The sequence below is a fragment of the Jaculus jaculus genome, chromosome 14 (assembly GCF_020740685.1).
Source record: "Jaculus jaculus isolate mJacJac1 chromosome 14, mJacJac1.mat.Y.cur, whole genome shotgun sequence".
Taxonomy (NCBI): Eukaryota; Metazoa; Chordata; class Mammalia; order Rodentia; family Dipodidae; genus Jaculus; species Jaculus jaculus.
Window position 1 is genome coordinate 1,084,809 of NC_059115.1, and position 22,370 is coordinate 1,107,178.

Genomic DNA, 22,370 nt, shown 5'->3' on the forward strand with positions numbered 1-22,370 from the left:
TTTAATAATCATGGAAGTTGTTAATAAAAATTTGAAAAAAAAAAGACAAAACAAGAAACAACAACAAAAAAAAGTTGAGGTTTTTTTTAGTTACTTATTTGTGATCAAAGAATGGGCACACCAGGAACTCTTGCCACTGCAAATGAACTCCAAATGTATGCACCACTTCATGCACCTCAATCTATGTGGGTACTGGGGAATAGAACCCAGGGAGGTAGAAATTGGACTCAAGTGCCTTTAACCACTGAGCTATCTCCCTGCTCCTAATTTTGTTTTTATTTGACCCATGTTAAACTAACAATTTTAACTATTCAGACATACCAAATTCTCTACACACAGCTTGCTCACAACAAACTGCAGCTGTGAGTGGAGATCTGGCACATATCATCTTTCCCAACATATAACATTTAATTAATGATGGCTTGTACATGGCTCCTGACATTGCAAAACAATACTGTCTACAAGGTACTAATTTTTTCCCTTTTTTTGGGGGGGGGGTCTACTTTCATTGTTTTATCTTTTTGCCTACAAACTTCTTTTCCCTAAAAGATTTCAAATGAATCTCATTTCCTTTGTACATAAAATATAATGGTTAGGAGCAAGGGGTGTACTTAGGTGACTGAGCACTGACCTAGCATACATAAGACCATGGAATCAATCCCCAGCAACACAAATACAATGGTTAGAGCATAGAAAAATGTAGTTAATTCTCCTTAGGGTACACAGACTGTACTGGGTAGACAGAGGGCAATGCAATTATTTTGAATGCTATAGAATTTTTTAGAGGTTTTTTTTTTTCATGGTAATTGTGAAGTTACTGTTATGCATGCCATTTTTTGTGACATTGTTCCATACAGAACAACGATTGACAACAGCCACTTTAGAATTTGAACAAGTTTATTAGGGACATTGCACGCAGCAGATAAGAATGGACACCAACCCCAGCACTAAGGAACACATAGAAATGACTGGAGTAACCCTGCTGAAACACGGAAGAGTCAAATGGCAGCAAGCAGATGCCCAAGAATCTGCATCCATCCAGCAGAAATGACCAGAGATGGTTTTCAGTCACTAACTTTAGTCTTACTTTGTAGCAACAAGTTTGTCTCCATCTCACAATCATCCTGTCTCAGCTTTCCAAGCACTGAGATTGTATGTATCCACCTCCATTATCACCAGGAACTTGTATTATGCCCTAGGTCTTCATCAACAAAATGTATTCACATTGGTGAAAAACACTTTCTAAAATAAGAATGTGGGAAGGTTTTTGCTTGAACACCTTAGAATGTAAAGACCTCTCTTCAGCATTCATTCCTTAAGTCATAGAATTTTTTCACCCAAATGAGTTGATGTTGAGTAAACTTTTCACACAAAGGCTTGTCCACACTTTATTCATTTAGCTTTTGGTTTTTTGAGGTAGGGTCTCACTCTAGCTCAGACTGACCTGGAATTAACTATGTAGTCTCAGGTTGGCCTCAAACTCACAGCAATCCTCTTACCTCTGCTTCCTGAGTGCTGTTTTATGAATTTTCTGAGGTTAAGTAAGCTTACTGTTTACAGTAAAAGCTTTTGCACATACCTTATACTCATAGGGTTTCACACCAGTATGAATTCTCTGATGTGTAGGAAGCACTGAACTAAGTCCTCTCATGTTCTTTATACTCATATGGTTTCTCTCCAGTATGAATTCTTTTATGTTGAGGAAACCCTCAGGTCCTTATACTGGTAAGTTCCATACCAGTATGACTAATCTCACTTGATATGAAACCTGAACTAAATCTAAATTTTCCCATGATCCTTACAATCATAAGGTTAGTATGAATCCTCTGATGTAGTCAGTTCAGAATTGCTGCTAAAAGCTTTTCTACATTCCTTACATTAGTAGGGCTTTTCACCATTATGAATTTTAGCATGTTTAACTAGGTTTGATTTACAAATGAAGGCACTCCCACGCTCTTTACACTGGCATGGTTTCTCACCAGTTTGAATCCTTTGATACACTGTCAGGTCTCTACCACAAGTAGTGTTTCTTCCATTCTTCACATTCATGGGGATTCTCACCAGTATGAATTCTCTAACACCTAAGACATTGGTAATGATGGCAAAAAGCTTCCCCACATTCCTGACATTCAAAGGGCTTCCCACCAGCGTGGGTTCTCTGATGGCTCTGAGGCTTGCGTGTGGAAGCCCTTCCCACGTTCCTCACACTGACGGGGTTTCACATCAGTATGAAATGTGATGTTCAGTAAGTTGATACTGATGTCCGAAGGCATTCCCACGCTATTTGCATTCAAAAGGTTTCTCAACAGTATGAGTGTTCTGATGTTGAGAAAGCCGTAGGTGAAGTCTAAAGGCCTTCCCACACTGCTGATATTCATAGAGCTTCAGTATGAATGCTGATGTTGAGCAAGCTGTGTGAGAAGAATGAAGGCTTCCTCACAGTCTTTATAGTAAAAAGGTTTCTCGGCAGAGTAAATTTCTGATGTTTCATGAGGTTTGAGTGATGATTAAAGGCCTTCCCACATCCATTACATGTGCAGGGTTTCTAACCAGTACGAATACTCTAGTGTTGAACAGGGTTTGAGCTGGTACTGGAGATTACCCCACACTGCTTACATTAAAATGGTTTCTCACCACTATGAATTCGGTAATGTTTAGTAAGTCGACAATGATATATAAAAGCCTTCCCACATTCTTTACATATAAAGGGTTTTTCGCCAGAATGGATTTTCTGATGTTGTGTGAGGTCTGAGGAACGACTAAAGGCTTTCCCACATTCCTTACATTGAAAGGGTTTCTTACCAGTATGAACTCTGTAATGTGCAGTAAGCTGATAAGGATAACCAAAAGCCTTCCCACATTCCGTACAATCAAAGGGCTTCTTTCCAGTATGAATACGCTGATGCCGAATAAGACTTGAAGAAAGACGGAAGAATATTCCACATTCCTTGCATTCATAGGGTTTTTCACCAGTATGTATACTCTGATGTTGAACCAGGTTTGAGCGAGTATTGAACATCTTCCCACACTGCTGACAATCAAAGGGTTTCTCACCAGTATGAATTCTCTCATGCTGTATGAGGTGTGACCCACGATAAAAAGCTTTCCCACATTCTTTACATTCAAAGGGCTTTTTTCCAGTATGAATATGTTGATGCCGAGTAAGATGTGAAGCACGACGGAAGAACTTCCCACATTCCTTGCATTCATAGTGTTTCTCACCAGTATGTATCCTTTGATGTTGAACAAGATTTGAGTTAGTATGGAAGAACTTCCCACACTGCTGACATTCAAAGGGTGTCTCACCAGTATGAATTTTCTGATGTCGCATGAGGTGTGAGTCATGATTAAAAGCTTTCCCACATTCCTTACATTCAAAGGGCTTCTCACCAGTATGAAATCTATGATGATCAATAAGTAGATAACAGTATCGAAAAGCCTTCCCACATTCCTTACAATCAAAGGGCTTCTTTCCAGAATGAATATGCTCATGCCAAGTGAGATCAGAACCAAGACTGAAGAACTTCCCACATTCCTTGAACTCATAGGGTTTCACACCAGTATGAATCTGCTGATGCTCAATAGCTTGGTACTGATGTATGAAGACTGCTCCACACTCATTACACTCAAAGGGCTTCCCACCAGTATGAGTCTTCTCATGCTGAGAAAGTTGTTCATGAAGGCCAAAGGTCTTCCCACATTTCTTATATCCAAAGGGATTCTCTCCAGTCTGAATTCTCTGGTACTGAGTAAGATTTGAACTACAACCAAAGTCTTCCCCACATTCCTTGGATTCATGTAGTTTTTCTAGATCGTGAGAAGGGGTATGGCAGGTATAAGCAGGCATGTTCTCCTTGCTACTGAGCTCACCGACACATCCTGCTGGGTACTGTGGTAGTTTCTCAAATCCACTATATTCTGAGTTATTTCTAAAACTGGAGGCTTCGGGGTCAAGAATTTTGCTCTGCTTCAATAAGTTTATTTCATGAATATGATTTTCTGGAGATATTTTCTCAGGTCCATAATGTGACTCCAAATCTGAAAGAAAAGGACAAAGCATATACACTTGACTTTTCCAACACACACACATGCCAAATCCACTAAATGACCAAACACTAAAATAATGTGAACAAGAACAAGATGAGTGTCCATTATGCAGGTTAATGTGAGATGGCATTCTTTTTTTTCTTTTTTTTAATATTAAAATATTTTTTGTTTATTTTTATTTATTTATTTGAAAGCGACAGACAGAGAAAGAGGCAGAGAGAGAGAGAGAATGGATGCGCCAGGGCCTCCAGACACTGCAAATGAACTCCAGATGCATGACCCCTCTTGTGCATCTGGCTAATGTGGGACCTGGGGAATTGAGCCTCGAGCTGGGGTCCTTAGGCTTCACAGGCAAGTGCTTAACCGCTAAGCCATCTCTCCAGCCCTTTTTTTGGTTTTCTGAGGTAGGGTTTCACTCTAGACCAGGCTGACCTGGAATTTGCTATGTAGTCTCAGAGTGGCCTCAAAAAACACATGATGATCCTCCTACCTCTGCCTCCTGAGTGCTAGGATTAAAGGCATGTGTCACCACACCTGGTGAGATGACGTTCTTAAAAGGGATGCAGGTTCACTTTTTGAAATTAAGAGGTAAATCAAAATCACTCAGTAAGCTTATTACAAACATTGATACTTGAGGATAGGGATAGAGTTCAGAGATACAAGCACTTTGACTTGGGTTCAAGTCCCTGTACAGATATGATGATATTCAAGTAACACAGAAAGATCTGATATCTTACATGTGGCCTGTATGTATCTGTGGTAGTTGAATGTATGGCCCCCATAGACCCAGGTGTTTTATTAAGATTATTATTTGGGGGCTGGAGTGATGGCTTAGCAGTTAAGGTACTTGTCTGCAAAGTCTAGGGACCCATGTTCAACTCTCTAGATCCCACGTAAGCCAGACTCACAAAGGTGAGACAAGTGCAAGGTCACACATGCCAACTAGGTAGTGCAAACATCTGGAGTTTGACTGCAGTGGCTGAGCCCCTGGCATGCCAATTTTCTCTCTAAAATAAATAAAGACAAATAAGTTGTAATTTGGGTATCCAGCTGCCTGGCTGGAGGTGTTACTGGGGATAGTTTCTGGAGTTCAGCCCAAAGGTATGTAGAGCAATTTGAGCACTGATGGATCCCTGTTCAAGTTTGGATTTGTGAAAGGGAGCCACCTTCTTCCATCATTGATAGAACTTCCCCTGGACTTGTAAAATGAAATAAATCCCTTCCTCCCCTAAAATGTGTTTGGATGATAATCTCTGGAACCTGAAACTGACTACAACAGAACTGGTAATGGCAGAAGAGTGTGTGCTCGATGAATCTGACTATGTGGATTTTGGTTGTTTGGAAATTCTGTGCTGTAGGAATATGGCAAGACTTGGTACCTAGGACTGGAAAAAGAGTTTGAAAATGCTAAATGAAAAGAGAATTGTGTTAGTATACATTTTCAAAGGGGAAGGAATGACAGCAGAAAACTTTGTTGAAAGTGTTGAAAGGCTTGTTGCATTCTTCTCCATGCCCAGATAATTTGATCAAAGTTGAATTTAAAAGTGTGGACTGGGGGTTGGAGAGATGGCTTAGTGGTCAAGACACTTGACTGTGAAGCCTAAGGACCCAGGTTTGACTCCCCATAACCCATGTGAGCCAGATGCAAAAGGTGACACATGTACACAAGGTGGCACATGTGTCTGGAATTCAACTGCAGTGGCTAGAAGCCTTGATGCACCAATTCTCTCTCTTTCATAAAAAAAAAAAAAAAAAAAAGTATGGATCCAGGCATGGTGGCACACACCTTTAATCCCAGCACTTGGGAGACAGAGGTAGGAGGATTGCCATGAGTTTGAGGCCACCCTGAGACTCCATAGTGAACTCCAGGTCAGCCTGGGCTAGAGTGACACCCTACCTCGAAAAACAAAAACAAAAACAAAAACAAAAACAAACAAACAAAAGTATGGGTTGGTGTGCTTGGCAGAACACACAAAATTGAAAGGTATGCAACTTAAAGTTGGAAAATTTTAAAGAAAACTAAAGTTACTCTGGCACAGAGACTGGTTTTATGGTAAAACTGCTATTGGTAAGCAGTTTACTACCACCATTAAAGGTAATCCAACTGCTTTATATTGAAATGATGGAAAAGATGCCTGAGGCAAATTCCACCCAGGAAAGACTGAATGATAGAAATGCAAATTCATGTATTTATCTTTTTTTTTTTTTTTTCTTAATCTTCAAGGTAAGGCCTTACTCTAGCCTAGGATGACCTGAAATTCACTATGTGGCTTCAGACTGGCCTCAAATTCACAGCGATCCTCCTACCTTGGTTTACAGAGTCTTGGTATCACAGGCATGTGCCACCATGCTCAGCAAACTCTTTTGAAAGAAAAATTCTGAAAAGGTCACCTGCTCTTCCGGACCATGATTTATTTATTCTGAAAAGGTCACCTGCTCTTCAGGACCATGATTTATTTATTCTGAAAAGGTCACTTACTCTTCAAGACCATGATTTATTTCCTCCCTGGAATGGAAAAATGACTGTGTTGCTGCACACCTGGTATTAGTACTGTAAGCATGAGAAATTCATGGAAGCAGGTCATGGAGGACACCTGGTGCCAGGAGCCACTGCTGAAATGCAGCATGTGAAAGAGGACAGTTTTCTTTTTCTTTTTTTTTGGGGGGGGGGGAATTCAAGGTAGGGTCTCACTCTAGCCCAGGCTGACCTGGAATTCACTATGGAGTCTCAGGGTGGCCTCTAACTCACGGTGATCCTCCTACCTCTGCCTCCTGAGTGCTGGGATGAAAGGTGTGCGCCACTACGCCCGGCTGGGACAGTTTTCTTGTACTAGAGGCCAGTGAGGCCATTATAGATGGACCATGGTTTGTGGTAGGGACCTGAAGATGTTTTGGATATACCAGGACTGTCCAAAGGCTTCCAAGGAGCACTGTGGGCTCTGGATGTATACTTTCTGCAGCTGCCCAACCCAGCTGGAAGGGTAGAACTGGAATTCCAGAGACTCGTCAGTAGTTATAAATGTTGAACTTGAAATGCAGGTATGTGATGTTTGTTAATAGTTATTAATTTTGAACTAGTCTAATCACTTTTTGTGAGCCTTTTTGCAACAGAAATGTTTATTTACTCTGTGCCATTATATGTTAGAAATGTGTAACCTGTTTTGATTTCACAGAACTCTTGAATCTCATATGAGACTTGGAACTTTAGATCAGTCTTAAATCACCAAAGCTCATGGGACCTTTGAAGTTGGGCTGAATGCAATTAGCAGAATGAGATGATTATGAGTCTGTAGGGGCCAGAGTAGATTATAGTGTTTTGAATGTGAATGCATGGCCCCATAGTCTCAAGTGTTTTATTAAGCTTGTAACCTGGGTCTCTTGCTGCCTGGCTAGAGGAGGTAACCACTGGAGGCAGATCTGATTCAGCCCAAAAGTCCCAAAGTGTGGACAGCAGACTGAGCGCTAGCAGGTCTTTTTTTTCCATTTTGTTTTGTTTTTTTGAGATAGGGTCTCACTCTGGCTCAGGCCAACCTAGAATTCACTATGTAGTCTCAGGGTAGGCTCAAACTCACAGTGATCCTTCTACCTCTGCCTTCCGAGTGCTGGGATTAAAGGCATGTGCCACTATACCCAGCTTAACAGGTCTCTTTTTGAGTTTGTGGTGCAGGCCGTTAGTGGTTTTTCTCTTGGCTTGAATCTGTGAATGGGAATCAGGTTTTCCAACATTGACGAACTTCCCTTGGATTTGTAGGCTGAAAAATAATACTGTGTTTGGTGGGATGTTTGTCAGCATATGCACTAGTGTTAAGGCCAGAGGTCAATGTTGGGTGCCTTAATCACTCTCTATCTTACTATTTGAGACAGGGTCTCTTACTGAACCTAGAACTCACTGTTCTGGTTGACTAGCGTTGCAGTCTTTTTTTTTTTTTTTTTTTTTTTTCCCCTTGGTTTTCCAAGGGAGGGTTTCATTCTAGCTCAGGCTGAACTGGAATTCACTATATAGTCTCATGAGGCCTTGAACTTATGGTGATCCTCCTACCTCTGCCTCCTGAGTGCTGGGATTAAAGGTGTGCACTACCATGCCTGGCACCTTCTTTAAAAAAAAAAAAAATTAACTTTATTTCAGAGACAGAGAGAGAGAGAGAAAGAGGAAGATACAGAGACAGAGAATGGCACACCAGGGCCTTTGGCCACTGTAAATGAACTCCAGATGCATGTGCCACCTTGTGCATCTGGCTTATATGGGACCTGGAGAATTGAATCTAAGACCTTTGGCTTCACAGGCAAACACCTTAACCTCTAAGCCATCTCTTCAGCCCACAGTCACCTTCTTATTGCTGGGATAAAGCACCTGACCCAAAGCAGATGATTGAAGAAAAAAAAGCAGCTGATTGAAGGAAATGTTTTTTTACTCATTTTAGAGAGAGAACGGGTGTACTAGAGCCTCTGGCCACTGCAAACAAACTTGAGACACGTGTGCCATTGTGTTCATCTGCCTTCACACAGCTCCTAAGGAATTGAATCTGGGTCCTTTGCCTTTGCCAGCAAGTACCTTAACTAATAAGGCATTTCTTCAGCACAGAAAAAAATTTTATTTTGGCTTTCAGTCATGAATATAACCTTCATGGTGGCCTGGGAAATTACAGCATGGCCAGAGGCTGGTATCAGCACTGCCACAGCAGGCAGAAACCAGCAGCAGGAGCGTGAGACAACTAGCACTGGCAAAAAGGAGGCTAATAGGGCTGGAGAGATGGCTTAGTGGTTAATCGCTCGCCTGTGAAGCCTAAGGACCCTAGTTCGAGGCTCGGTTCCCCAGGTCCCATGTTAGCCAGATGCACAAGGGGGCGCATGCATCTGGAGTTCGTTTGCAGTGGCTGGAAGCCCTGGCGCGCCCGTTCTCAATCTCTCTCTCTCTGTCTCTTTCTCTCTCTCTGTGTCACTCTCAAATAAGTAAATTTTTTTAAAAAATAATAATAAAAAGAATCTGAAAAAAAGGAGGCTAATAAACCTCAGAGTCTAGCCCCAGGGACACACCTCTCCAGCAAGGCTCCACCTCCCAAAATGATACCAGGTGGGATTCAAGCATTCAGAACACAAGTTTACGGAGAACATGTGATTTTAAACCACCTCAAATAGTTAGCCAGTGAGCCCCAGGAATTCTGTTCCTGTCTCCCCAGGAAGGGATCACAGGTGTGCACCACCATGCCTGGCCTTTCACATTTGTGCTGTGATCTGAATTCAGGGCCCCAGGATTGTGCACAAGCACTTAACCCACTGAGCATCTCCCAGCCTCAGAACCAAAATTTCTTAAAATAAGGGCTGGAGAGATGGCTTAGTGGTTAAGGCATTTGCCCACAAAGCCAAAGGACCTCAGTTTGATTCCCTAGGACCCATGTAAGCCAGATGCACAAAGTGGTGCATGTGTCTGGAGTTCATTTGCAGTGGCTAAAAGCCCTGGCGTGCCCATTCTCTCTGCCTCTTTCTCTCTCATGCTTCAATAAATAAGTCACACAAATTGTCTTTCAACATCTCTAAAATATCATTATGATGTATACAAAAATTGAAGAATAGTATCTAAAACTACTTTTGAATAGTCAGTCCTTACTGTTCAACACCAACATTATCAGGAAAAGAGGTCACATCAAGCTACCGTCCTTTGCACTCCCCATCTCTATGCCACCTTTGAAGGCCTAGAACATGAAACCATCTGGTCAGTATCTTTGTGCTTTGCTCACTATTCATTGCCCTAGGATATTCTGGCTTAGCTTTTTTTTTTGGCTGGGTGTAGTGGCACATGCCTTTATGAGAGAGAGAATGAGACAGAGAGGAAAGACAGAATTGGTATGTCAGGACCTCTAGCCACTGCAATTGAACTCCAGATACATATGCAACCTTGTGCTTGCATCACCTTGTGTATCTGGCTTACGTGGGACCTGGAGAGTCAAACATGAGGTTTTAGGTTTCACAGACAAGAGCCTTAAAATCTAACCCATCTCTCCAGCCCTGGCCTAGCTTTGTTTTTTGTGGCCTAGCTTTTTATACAAAATATCCAACACAGCATTTTCCTCAGAAGAGCTGTACCTGCTGGGTGCATCTAAGTAAATCTCCATCCTTTACTTTTTATTACAGACTCTATTTCTTGTATTCATAACTTATATTTTTAATCCCAATACTCAGGAAGTAGAGGTAGGAGGATCATCATGAGTATGAGGTCACCCTGAGACAATATAGTGAATTCCAGGTCAGCCTGAGCTAGAGTGAGACCCTACCTCAAAAAACCAAAACAAACAAACAAACAAACAAAAAAACAAACAATAACAACAATAAAAAGAACCTTATATTTTCATTCTTTATTTTGGTGGGGGGTTGAGGTAGGGTCTTAACTCTAGCCCAGGCTGACCTGGAATTCACTATATAGTCTCAGACTGGCCTAAAATGTACACTGGGAAAAAGTACTCACTCCAATAAAATGTACACTGCGATTGGGTGACTATTTCAATAAAATGTACACAGGGAGAGGGTGCCCACTCCAATAAAATGAACACTGAGCCAGACGTGGTGGTGCACACCTTTAATCCCAGCACTTGGGAGGCAGAGGTAGGAGGATCGCCATGAGTTTGAGGTTACCCTGAGACTACATAGTGAGTTCCAGGTCAACCTGGACTAGAGTGAAACCCAACCTTGTAAAACCAAAATATAAAAATAAAAATGCACAAGTGGGTGTGGTGGTACATGCCTTTAATTCCAGCACTCGGGAGGCAGAGGTAGTAGGATTGCTGTGAGTTTGAGGCCACCCTGAGACTCCATAGTGAATTCCAGGTCAGCCTGGGCTAGAGTGAGATCTTACCTCAAAAAACCAAAATAAATAAGTAAATAAAATAAAATAAATAAAAATGTACACTGAGCCAGGTGTAGTGGCACACGCCTTCAATCCAACACTTGGGAGGCTGAGGTAGGAGGATCACTATGAGTTCAAGGACACCCTGAGACTACACAGTGAAATCCAGGTCAGCCTGGGCTAGAGTGAGACCATATCCTGAAAAAAACAAACAACAACAAAAAAAAAACACTGTGGGCTGGAGAGATGGCATAGTGGTTAAGCGCTTGCCTGTGAAGTCTAAGAACCCCGGTTCGAGGCTCAATTCCCCAGGACCCATGTTAGCCAGATGCACAAGGGGGCGCATGCGTCTAGAGTTCATTTGTAGTGGCTGAAAGCCCTGGCACACCCATTCTCTCTCTCGCTCTCTATGTGCCTCTTTCTCTCTCTGTCACGCTCAAATAAATAAATAAATAATCTTTAAAAAAATACTGAGAGAGGGTGCCTACTTTAATAAAAATGTACACTGAGAGAAGGTGCCCATTTCAATAAAAGGGGAAGGAAATAAGAGTAAAACTTAGGTGATTAGTAATGTAGAAAGTTCCTCTGATAGCTCCTATGATCTTGATTTTCCTCCTGGGTCCCAGGCATTTTTATCAAAAGGCCTTGGTCTTTGTAGGAAGTTCACAGAAACTAAATGTCAGTATGTGGCTCTTCTCTGATCCTAGGGACAGTCCCTGACAAGGAGGCATCTCCTGACCACCTGTCTCTCACTTACCTGAGTCCTCCCTGCTTGCTTCTGCCTTCACAACCATCCAGGGCTCTTTCTCTTGTTCTAGGAACACGATCAGATCTGGCTTGGAAATGGAGCTTCCCACTTAAAGGAGGAAAAAAAGTGACATATCATGTAAGATTTTACAAATACAAGCTTATGTTTATAACTCTTGAGACCTACTTGAATATATGAGCCTGTACTGGTGGTGACTGTCTGGGAGTCCAAGACTTGGGGGAGCTTAGGTAGGAAGGCTGCAGCATCTAGGCCAGCCTGAGCTACATAGCAGGATCCTTGGCTCAGAAAAATGATACTGACAAAAGACTTCAGAGAAGGATAAAAAGGAAACCTGAGTGAGAAGCCAACTGTTTTAGAAAAAGGACTTAATTTCACTTAAGCTTATTTCGGGTCTTATCCCTTGAGAGGAATTATAACTTAGTGGTATGAACCTGAACTTTCAAGCCAGATTAGTCTAGTTCAAATCCTGTCTCTGGCACCCTATAACAGTACCATCTGAGGCAAGACCCTTTAAACTCTGTGTTCCAATTCTGCCAGGAGAAACAGATGTACAAGTCCAGCCTGAGCTACGTAAGACAGTTTCAAAAAATACAGAAATAGGGGATGGAAAGAGGGATCAGTGGTTAAAGGTTTGCAAAACCTAACAGCCTCGACATCATTCTTCTGTACACAAGTAAAGCCAGGTGCACAAAATGGTTCATGCAGCTGGTATTTTATTGAAGTAGCAAGAGATCCTGGCATTCCCATCCCCCCATGTGCAAATAAATAAAATGAAATTATTTTTTTGAAAGCTACAGAACTAATAAAATTAATAATGGGGTAGATAATAACTATTTTATAGTGTTAATGCTAGGTAAAATAATATATCCAAATACCTTGACTATTATCTAGTATGAAACAATGCAAAATTTCATAAAGTTTTACGTTTGAATTAATTTTTTTCACAAATGGGACCTTTTGTTTATCATTTTTTTAATAAATATTTTACTTACGGGGGCTGGAGAGATGGCGTAGCAGTTAAGGCACTTGCCTGCAAAGCCACAGGACCTCTATTTGATTCCCCAAGACCCACATAAGCCAGATACACAAGGTGACACATTTGTCTGGAGTTCATTTGTAGTGGCTAGAAGCCCTGGTGTGCCCATTCTTCCACCCCTCCCCCCACCTCTCACTCTGCCTCTTTGCCTCTCTCAAATAAATAAAAATAAAATATTTTACTTATTTGAGAGAGAGAGAGAGAAAGCAGATAGGCAGAATGAGTGTACCAGAGCCTCTAGCCACTGCAAATGAACTCCAGATGCATACACCACTTTGGGCATCCAGCTTTATGTGGGTACTGGAGAATCAAACTTGGGTCCTTTGGCTTTGCCAGCAAGCACCTTAACCACATCTTAACAGCTAAGCCAGCCTTCATTTATTTATTTAAATTTTTTTGTATATGGTGCTAGGGATGGAGCCCAGGGATTTGAGCATGCAGGACAAGTTCTCTATCACTGAGCTCCACTCCCAGCCCTGAAAATGGTTATGTTTATTATAGTTTATGTACTTTCTTACACACTTGCAGCCCCTCCTCAGTATAGTCACTCCAGGAGAAACAAACTTCATGCCCTCTAGTTTTCACTATGCAGCAGGTAAAGGCAATGTTTGTTGAAGGAAACAGAATGTGTACACTTTCAGATGGATACTGCCAACTCAAAACAGTGTTAGGGAAGTTGCACAGGCTTGGTGAGAGGAAAATGAGACACTGTTCTTGCAGGGACACCAGGATGATTAAAAAGGAAAAAGAAGGAGAAGAAGAAGAAAGAAGGAAGAAGAAGAAGGAGAAGGAAGAGGAAGAAGAAGAAAGAAGGAAGAAGGAGAAAGAAGAAGGAAGAGAAAGGAGGAGGAGAAAGAAGAAGGAAGAGAAAGGAGGAGGAGAAAGGAGGAGGAGGAAGAAGGAGGAGGAGGGAGGAGAAGGAAGGAGGAGGAGGAAGGAGGAGGAGGAAGAGGAAAGAGGAGGAAGAGGAAAGAGGAGGAAGAGGAAGGAGGAGGAGGAAGGAGGAGGAAGAAGAAGGAAGAAGAAGGAAGGAGGAAGAAGGAGGAGGAAGAAGGAGGAAGAAGAAGGAGAAGGAAGAAGGAGGAAGGAGGAGGAGGAGGAAGGATGAGAAGGAGGAAGAAGAAAGGAGGAGGAAGAGGAGGAGAAGAAAAGGTGAAAGAATGAATCTTTGTATGGTAGAATAATCCTGTAATGCCATCACTAGGGAGTTAGAGAGGCTGTGTCAAGGGGATCAATGAGTTTGAGGCAAGCCTGGACTACACAGTGAGTTCCAAGCCACCCTGGGCTATACAGCAAGACCCTGGCACCAAACAATGACAGCCATCTGAGAAAGTCTGAGATCACACAACATGAAATCTAGACAGTGATCTTCAATATGTGTCCAGTTCCTTCATTATGAGCACACTGGAACTTACAGAGAACAACTCCTCAAAGGAAGAGAATCTCCAAGTGGTGGGCAGGAGGCAAATGCTTTTTTATTTTGTTTTGAAACAGAGTCTCACTCTGTAGCCCCAGCAGGTCTTGAACTCACAGCAGTTCTCCTGCCTCAGCCTCTTAAGTGCTGGGATGACAGGCAGCAGCCAAATGCCGTCCTTCAGCTACCTCTTCAAAGACAGCCCTATGTGTTTTAACTAACAATGGAGCAAGCCAACAGTGTAAAGAATGCATCCTGTGTTGCTGGGGAAGACGGCCTTACCCACTGAGACGAGGTTGCTGTAGGTCTCCAACATCATGTCCCTGTACAAGCCCCTCTGAGCAGCATCCAGGCATGCCCACTCCTCCTGAGAGAAGTCAACAGCCACATCCCAGAACGTCACTGAGCCCTGAAACCACAGACACAAGTGTTACAGTGAAATTCAAGATAGAAGGCAGAGGGGAAGGACTGAACTGTAGGAAAGGAGCCATACAGAAACCCACAGGGCAGCTGCCCACTCTTGAATCCTGCTGGTCATCTCTGTAAGACCATCATGTGCCTGCTGCACCTGCCCACATAAAGCACCACATCATATCCTTGAAGCTCTACCCTGTGAGGATGCAAAGTTGAACTTAACCACTGTGCCTGCTGTATCTGCCCACAGACATCACTACCTACTTTGACTTACTTCTCACCTGCCTTGCTGGCACTGCTAATCCCCAGCAGTAGATACAGTCATTGATCTTATATATGCTGTCTTCTTATATCCTCTGTTGTTCTGTTCTTTCTAAAAGGCTGACACGTTGTCCACATTTTCTGCTGACACCCTTCCATGCTGAACTGGCAAGTCTAATGGCAATTGGAAATTAGAGCCTCTTGGAGGCAGAGTATTGTTGGGGATGGGCTTATAAGGGTGTTATAGCTGGTTTCCCCTTGGCAGTGTTGGACAGTGTTGGACACTTTCCTGTTCCTGTTGTCCACCTTATGTGGGCAAGGGGGTGATGCCCCCCTCTGCTCATGCCACCATTTCCTCTCCCATCATGAAGCTTCCCCTTGAGCCTGTAAGCCAAAATAAACCTTCTTCCTCTACAAGCTGCTCTTGCTTGGATGATTTCTACCAGCAATGTAAACCTGACTGCAACAGTCTCACTCTAGCTCAAGCTAAGATGGAATTCAGACTGTAGTCCCAGGGTGAGCCTCAAACTTACAATGATCCTCCTACCTCTGCCTCCCAAGTGGTGGGATAAAGGCATGAGCTACCATGACCTGCTCAGATGTGCTTTAAGTCCCTTAATTAGCTGCCTACTACTCCAACGTTTTACCTGTAACTTTTAACAGTAAGCAAGATGTGCTTTTCCTCCTAATGACTAGCTCCCCTTTCAGCAGTGTGCTTTTCCAGTGGGAGTTCACTATGAGGTCGCTCAGTTATGAACTCTGAGATCATGCTATGTCACTGTCACCCCAATTATTCCCACTTCTTTTACATTTGCTCCTCTAATATACAATGTTTCTTTAAAAAAGTCCTCAAAGATCAATATCAATAAAAGTAAGATTTAGGGCTGGAGGGATGGCTTAATGGTTAAGGCATTCGCCTGCAAAGCCAAAGGAGCCAGGTTCAGTTCATCAAGACCCACATTAGCCAGATGCACAAGGGGTTGCACATGTCTGGAGTTCATCTGCAGTGGCTGGAGGCCCTGGCATGCCCATTCTCTCTCTCTTTTTCTGTCACATAAGTAAATGTAAAAAAACTTTTTTAGAGCCGGGCGTGGTGGCACACACCTTTAATCCCAGCACTGGGGAGGCAGAGATAGGAGGGCTGCTGTGAGTTCGAGACCACCAGGAGACTCCATAGTGAATTCCAGGTCAGCCTGGGCTGGAGTAAGACCCTACATCGAAAAAAAAAAAAAAAAAAAAAAAAAAAAAACTTTAAAAAAAAAAGTAAGATTTGGGGTGGGAGGGAGAGAATTACCAATTACCATGGGATATATTTCATAATCATGGGAAATGTTAATAAAAATTTTTTTAAAAAGTAAGATTTACAGGCTAGAGAGATGACTTAGCAGTTAAGGCACTTCCCTGCAAAGCCAAAGGACCTAGGTCTGATTCCCCAGGACCCACCTAAACCAGATGCACAAAGGGTCACATGCATCTGGAGTTGGTTGGCAGCAGCTGAAGGCCCTGGCCCACCCATTCTCTCCCTCCCCCCCTTCTCTCAAATAAATAAGTTTTTTTTTTTTTAAAGCAAGGTTTACCCACAACAAAGAAATACTCTTGACTCAAGTTATAGTATCAGATAAAAGAAAAAGATTTTTTTTGTGTCATGACTTTTTTTTTTTTTTTTTGAGATAGGGTCTCAACTGTACCCCAGGTTGACTTGGAACTCACTCTGTAGTTCCAGGCTGGCCTCAAACTCAATGATCCTCCTACCTCTGCCTACCAAGTACTTGGTATGTGCTTCAAAGCCTGGCTACAATAATTTTTTGTGTGTATATCTGTACGTGTTCTGGAGGGGCCCTTGGGTGGAGATCTAGGAACCCTGCGATGTTTGCCTCTCCCCCAGCCTGCTTGAAATAGGTTCCCTTGCAGTTTGCTGTGTCTGCTGCTAGGCTGCTATGTACCAGCCTGAATACATAAAAGCCTATGAAGCAGGTCACCTCATCACACACGTATCATATGTGACATCGTTACACATGTAGAACAAGGCCATTTTCTGTAACTGTGCTGTCTCATTTACCTGGAAACCGAAAACCCGGGAAAAGATGTCATGGCTGTGCAAGTGTGATAAAATGAGTCCATCATCTTCAAACCCATAATGCCCTACTCTTCTAAGGGGACAATGCCTCTCCTACCCCAACAGCCTGTATCCCACTTCTCAACCCAATATCCACTTCCCTGTGTAGACAATGCCTCTTGTGCCCAACAGCACCCCCCCCCCCACCTCTCAACTCCGAAATGCCCACTTCCCTGTGGGGACAATGCCTCTGCTGCCCCAACAGCACCCCATCTTCCCCAACCAGGACTGAGCACAGAGCAGCTGCTGAGGAATGTAATTCAAAGAAAACTTGGATACAGGCTGGAACAAGGTCAACACAGGACAAGCTCTGAGCTTCCAACCCTCTGTAAAGGGCAGACATGCTGAAGGCTCTGGGATGCTTAGGAAGCTTCGTGAAGGGCGTCACCTGATCTCAAAGTCATCTTCTGTGCAAGGGAAACATGCCAACTTACAGGGACCATGTTTTCAGAACTGCAGAGTCAGCAGCTCGTCTTCGGCTTCCTCTCCTGGAGAACAAAGACCTCATATCACTGCGCCTCACTGCTCCCAGGGGATGGAATCAACATAATGCCTTCACCATGGCTTCCTCTCCTGGAGAACAAAGACGACCTCACATCACTGTACCTCACTGCTCCCAGGGGACGGAATCGACGTAATGCTGTCATCATCCAACTTTACTTCTCACGTGTCAGTCCTCCCAACACTCACACACATGCATGCACACGCTCTTACACACTCAAACTAGTAGCAGACAAGAGTCTGGGTGAACACTCTCCTGACCCCAGAGCCCACTGTGCAAGGCAGTTACACAGTTTAAGTACTCTGCCCTGAGCCTGAGACTCCAGAGTGCAGCCCATCCTCCTTCCATGCATGGTCTAGGACTGGGCTTCTGCTACTCTACTGTGCAGACCCTCCTACCCCAGCCATGCGCTTTAGAGGCAGGGTAAACCATCCAAACTAGAGCTACTCTGGGAGCTCAGGGCTGGGTGAAGTGAGCACAACTGGAGAGTGTGCTTCTGAAAATGTTCAGGCAGCTTCAGCATTCTGTACGCATTCCTGTTAAGTGAACTTCGAGGGCTGGGGATGCGGCTCAGTGGTACCAGTGCTTGCCTAGCATGTACAAAGCCCTTTGTTCAAATGCCAGCCCTGCATTAAAAAATGTGGGAGTCGGGCTGCAAGGCCACTGAGAAATCCTGCTGGAACTGAGCTGATAACTTCCTCCATGTAGACCAGCTGACAGAACGCTAGAAGAAGCCATTTTGCATGCAGTTCAATGGGAGAAAGAGAAATCACCAGTGAAGATAGTCAACAGTGGACACTGCAAGCCTTATATTTGGCCAGCCAGGCCAAATGAGCCAATGGATGCAATAGTGGCACGTCTGTCATGGTGGACACCAACTGTCCTCTAATTGGACTGGAGGCCTGCTCCATGGGAGGGAATACATCCCTGATACTGAAAACTTAAAAGAGGGGCAGTCATGAACCCTAGAGGTTTAATGTCTGCTGCTGTCTGGCTGAATGTATATATTATGCTTATCAAGTTACCCAGTAAGCACTTCTCTGAATGTTCATACCCTTATATTAATGCTACTCTCACTTTTGGTAGAGAACCTTCTCTTTTCAGATGGCAGTAACCTTGGGATGACTCAGAGGGCATCATTCCAGAAGTGACAGGAGTGCTCAGTACTGCAATCTCTATCACACCTTCCAAGGGTCAGGGTCTATTGCGGAAGAGGTGGCGGAAAGAATATAAGGCCAAAGGAAGGGTAGGACTCCTTACAATGTGCTCCCTCTAGACACAAAATGGCCTAGATATCCATGACTTCACAGTGCCTCACACTACCTACACAAGACCATCATAATATGAGGAAAAGATCATGACATCAAAGTAAAAGAGAGACTGACTGAGATGGGGAGGGGATATGATGGAGAATGGAGTTTCATGGGGAAAGTGGGGGGTAGGAGGGTATTACCATGGGATATTGCTTACAATCATGAAACTTGTTAATAAAAAACATTTGAAAAGATAAAAGCTTTGCAAACAAGTGCCATTAACTGCTGAAACATCTCTCCCACCCAAACACGATTACTTATAAATAGAAGATTTGGGGTGCATGTGTGGTGTACGGTATGTGGTGGCATATGTGTGTGTAGATCCGTACATCCTGTCTGTATGAATGAAGATGCCAAAAGAGTATATAAGGTGTTTGCTTTTTTTTGGGGGGGGGGGTTCTTGAGGCAAGGTCTCACTCTAGCCCAGGCTGTAAATAAGTGTTTTCTTTTATCACTCTTTGGCCTTATTTCCCCAAGACAGAGTCTTTCTCTCTGAAACTGCAGTTCTAGTTTTTTTAGCTAGACTGGCTCACCAGTGAGCTCCAGTGCTCTTCCTGGTACTACAGGTATATGGAGCCATGTCCAGGCTTTTTAAGTGAGCGCTAGGGGTCGAACTCACGTCCCCATGCATGCACAGCAAGTGCTCTTACCCACTGGAAATCTCCCCACCCCTAAAAAGATAACTTTATTAGCTGCATAACATACTATCAAAGGATCCAGGCTCAAACTCACTACATATGTAGCCAAGGCTAGCCTTGAGCTCCTAAGCTTCCTGCCTCCATCTTCTGTGCTGAAATCATTGGCATGTTCCATATCATGTGTGGCTCTCAAGTATGCTTGTGGTAATCTCACCATTGTGTGCCACCACAATAGGCAATGCCGTGTTGGATATCACTGTAAAAACACAGACTTCAAAACCAAGAACAGGCATGGTGGTGCATGTGCCTTTAATCCCAGCGCTCAGGAGGCAGAGGAAGGAGGATCACTGTGAGTTTGAGGCCACCCTGAGAATACATAAGGAATCCCAGGTCAGGCTAGAGTGAGAATCTACCTCAAAAAAAAAAACCAAAACAAACAGGCCCGGCGGGGTGGTGCACACCTTTAATCCTAATTTGGAATGCAGAGGTAGGAGGATCACTGTGAATTCAAGGCCATCCTGAAATTACATAGTGAATTCTAGATCAACCTGGGCTAGAGTGAGACGCTGGATTGAAAAACCAAAAGAAACATACAAACAAATAGCAGCAGGATTTACATAAAACTAAATAAGCTCTGCACAGAAAAGGAAACAATCAACAGAGTGAGAAGACAATATGAAAAATATTTGCAATGTCCATCTCTGACACTGCAAAACTTCTGCTCAAGGATTTTATACATATTGTGTGTGTGTGTGTGTGTGTGTGTGTATACACACACACATATATACATACATACATACATACGTATTTGTCAAATATATATATTTGACAATTTCTATACTTACAGACAACTATGGTATTTCCCTCCCTTTCCCTCCCCTCCCCCACTTTTCCTTTCATAACTCTGCTCTCCATCATATCCCCACCTCTCTCCATTAATTTCTTTTAATTTGAAGTCATCAAAGAATTTTTTAAATAAAACTCAAACAACTCGGGGCTGGAGAGAGGGCTTAGCAGTTAAGCGCTTATCTGTGAAGCTTAAGGACCTGGTCGAGGCTCAATTCCCCAGTACCCACCAAGCAAGCCACATGCAGAAGGTAGCGCATGCATCTGGAGTTCGTTTGCAGTGGCTGGAGGCCTTGATGCACCCATTCTCTCTCTCTCTCCTTCAGTCTGTCGTTTTCAAATAAATAAATAAAAATAAACAACAATAAAATTCAAACAACTCGGTTATAAGGAAACACCCCAATTAAAACATGGGCAACACACAGGAGGAAGAGGTAGGAGGAGCGCTGTGAGTTCGAGGGCACCATGAGAAAACAGAGTGAATTCCAGGTCAGTCTGGGCTACACTGAAACCCTACCTTGAAAAAACAAACAAACAAAAGAAAAAAAATTGGCAAAAAAATATGAGTAGATGTTTTCCCAAAGAAAAAAACAAAAACAAAGCCAACAGGCATGTGAAAAAGAATCAGCAGAGAAATAGAAAATAAATCCTTCATCTTTCTTAGAATGTCTAACATTAGAGAGAGAGAACAAATGCTGACAAGGAAAGCTGCACAGGGAAACTGAAAGCCCCCAACCACCTGTCCTCTGAAAAGGAGGCCATTCAAGACCAAAAGGCATCTGGTGTGTGACTCTACCTGAACACTTACCTCTTCAGCAAAGCGGGCTCTAAATGAAGCTGTACCACTAACCTCTGTGGACTAGAGGGGCGGGACGACGCGGGCGCGGCGGGGGACAGCGCGGGGAGACCTCGAGGGGGTCAAGCGCGCGGCTGACCAGGGGACTCGGGGCGCCGCACCTTCACTCCGTACCTGCTCGCGGACAGCGTCGCTTCTCACTCACTCAGGACGCCCAGCCCGGGCAGCTCCCACACCTAGAGCGGAAACAAGGCGGCGGCAGCAGCTGAGAAGTGACAGGGACCCTGCACAGGGACAGCCGGGGTTCGCTGGACCTCGCGCGCATGCGCACAGGCCTCTCAGCCGCACGCCCCCACAGAAGAGCCCGCCATGGCCCCACGCACACCCTGAGGCCCCGTCAGGCCTTGCCCGCGCACGCGCACACACGCGTCCGAGAGTCCCAGTCAGCCTCTACCCACTAACGCGCGCAGAAGTCCCATTCACCCACTAGCCGGCGAACCTACACGCTCCGGGGGCTTCCCCGTCAGCTACCCTCTGCGCACGCGCACACGGTCCCGAAGTCGCTTCCCTCCGCCACCGTCCGCGCACGCGCACACGTCGCTTAGGCGCGCTTCCCTCGGCCGCGCACGCGCACACGAGTCTGCCCGCCGCTCGCGTGCGCGCACACGCTCCCGGGGAAAGTTTCCCTCAGCCGCCGCCCGCGCACGCGCCTGGACTGCAGCCCCGCCGTCTCCCCGGGGCTCCTCCCTGTGAGCAGCGTCCCCCCTTCTCCCGGCCCTGCTGCACTGCCAGCCTGGTCCCGCGGCGGTTCTACTCTGTGGAGACCTCTGCAGACAGCGACTTTCGCCTAACGCAGACACACCTGGACGGGCGGCGTGAGCGATAGAAGGGCACCGGAAGTTGGCAGGGGCGTGGCGTACACTGGGAAATTCGGTCCGCGGTTTAAAGGCGTTTGCTTGCAGAACGCGAAGTCGTGGGTTCGATTCCCCAGTACCCAAGTAAAGCCAAGTGCACAGAGTGGCGCATGTGTCTGGAGATAGTAGTGTGGCAAAAGATTCTTGGCGCACCCTTTTCCCACTTCCGTCTCGGATTGAAAATAAATAAATTTAATTTTTTAATACAGTGCTGGGGAGATTGCTTAGCAGTTAAGTCGTTTGCCTGCAAAGCCAAAGAACCTAGGTTCGACTCCACAGGACCCATGTAAGCCATATGCATATGTGCATGTGTCTGGAGTTCGTTCCCAGTGGCTGCGGGCCCTGTTGCGCCCATTCATATTCTCTCTCTCTCTCTCTCTCTCTCTGACCCCCTCCCTCTCTTCCCCTCTTTCTCTGTCAAATAAATAAAAATAAAATATTAAAACAAAATACAGGGCTGGAGAGA

The 22,370-nt window shown here is 44.3% G+C and overlaps 1 protein-coding gene across 1 annotated transcript; it reads right to left on the reverse strand.

Moving 5' to 3' along the window:
* Positions 1 to 879: 879 nt before the first annotated feature.
* On the reverse strand, positions 880 to 21,454 carry LOC101595109 (zinc finger protein 780A). The gene is made up of 5 exons (XM_045134132.1): positions 21,165 to 21,454; positions 17,330 to 17,468; positions 14,387 to 14,513; positions 11,643 to 11,741; positions 880 to 4,038 (listed from the first exon to the last, which is right to left on the reverse strand). Exons 2-5 carry the CDS (start codon positions 17,336 to 17,338, stop codon positions 2,618 to 2,620), a joined length of 1,656 nt encoding a protein of 551 aa, XP_044990067.1. The 5' UTR covers positions 17,339 to 17,468; positions 21,165 to 21,454; the 3' UTR covers positions 880 to 2,617.
* Between the last annotated feature and the right edge of the window lie 916 nt (positions 21,455 to 22,370).

Coding starts and splice junctions, on each gene's coding strand:
- LOC101595109 (XM_045134132.1), bottom strand. Junction 11,742..14,386: donor CAGCAACCTCGTCTCAGTGG/GTAAGGCCGTCT, acceptor TCCTCCTTTAAG/TGGGAAGCTCCATTTCCAAG. Junction 4,039..11,642: donor AGCAAGCAGGGAGGACTCAG/GTAAGTGAGAGA, acceptor CTTTTCTTTCAG/ATTTGGAGTCACATTATGGA.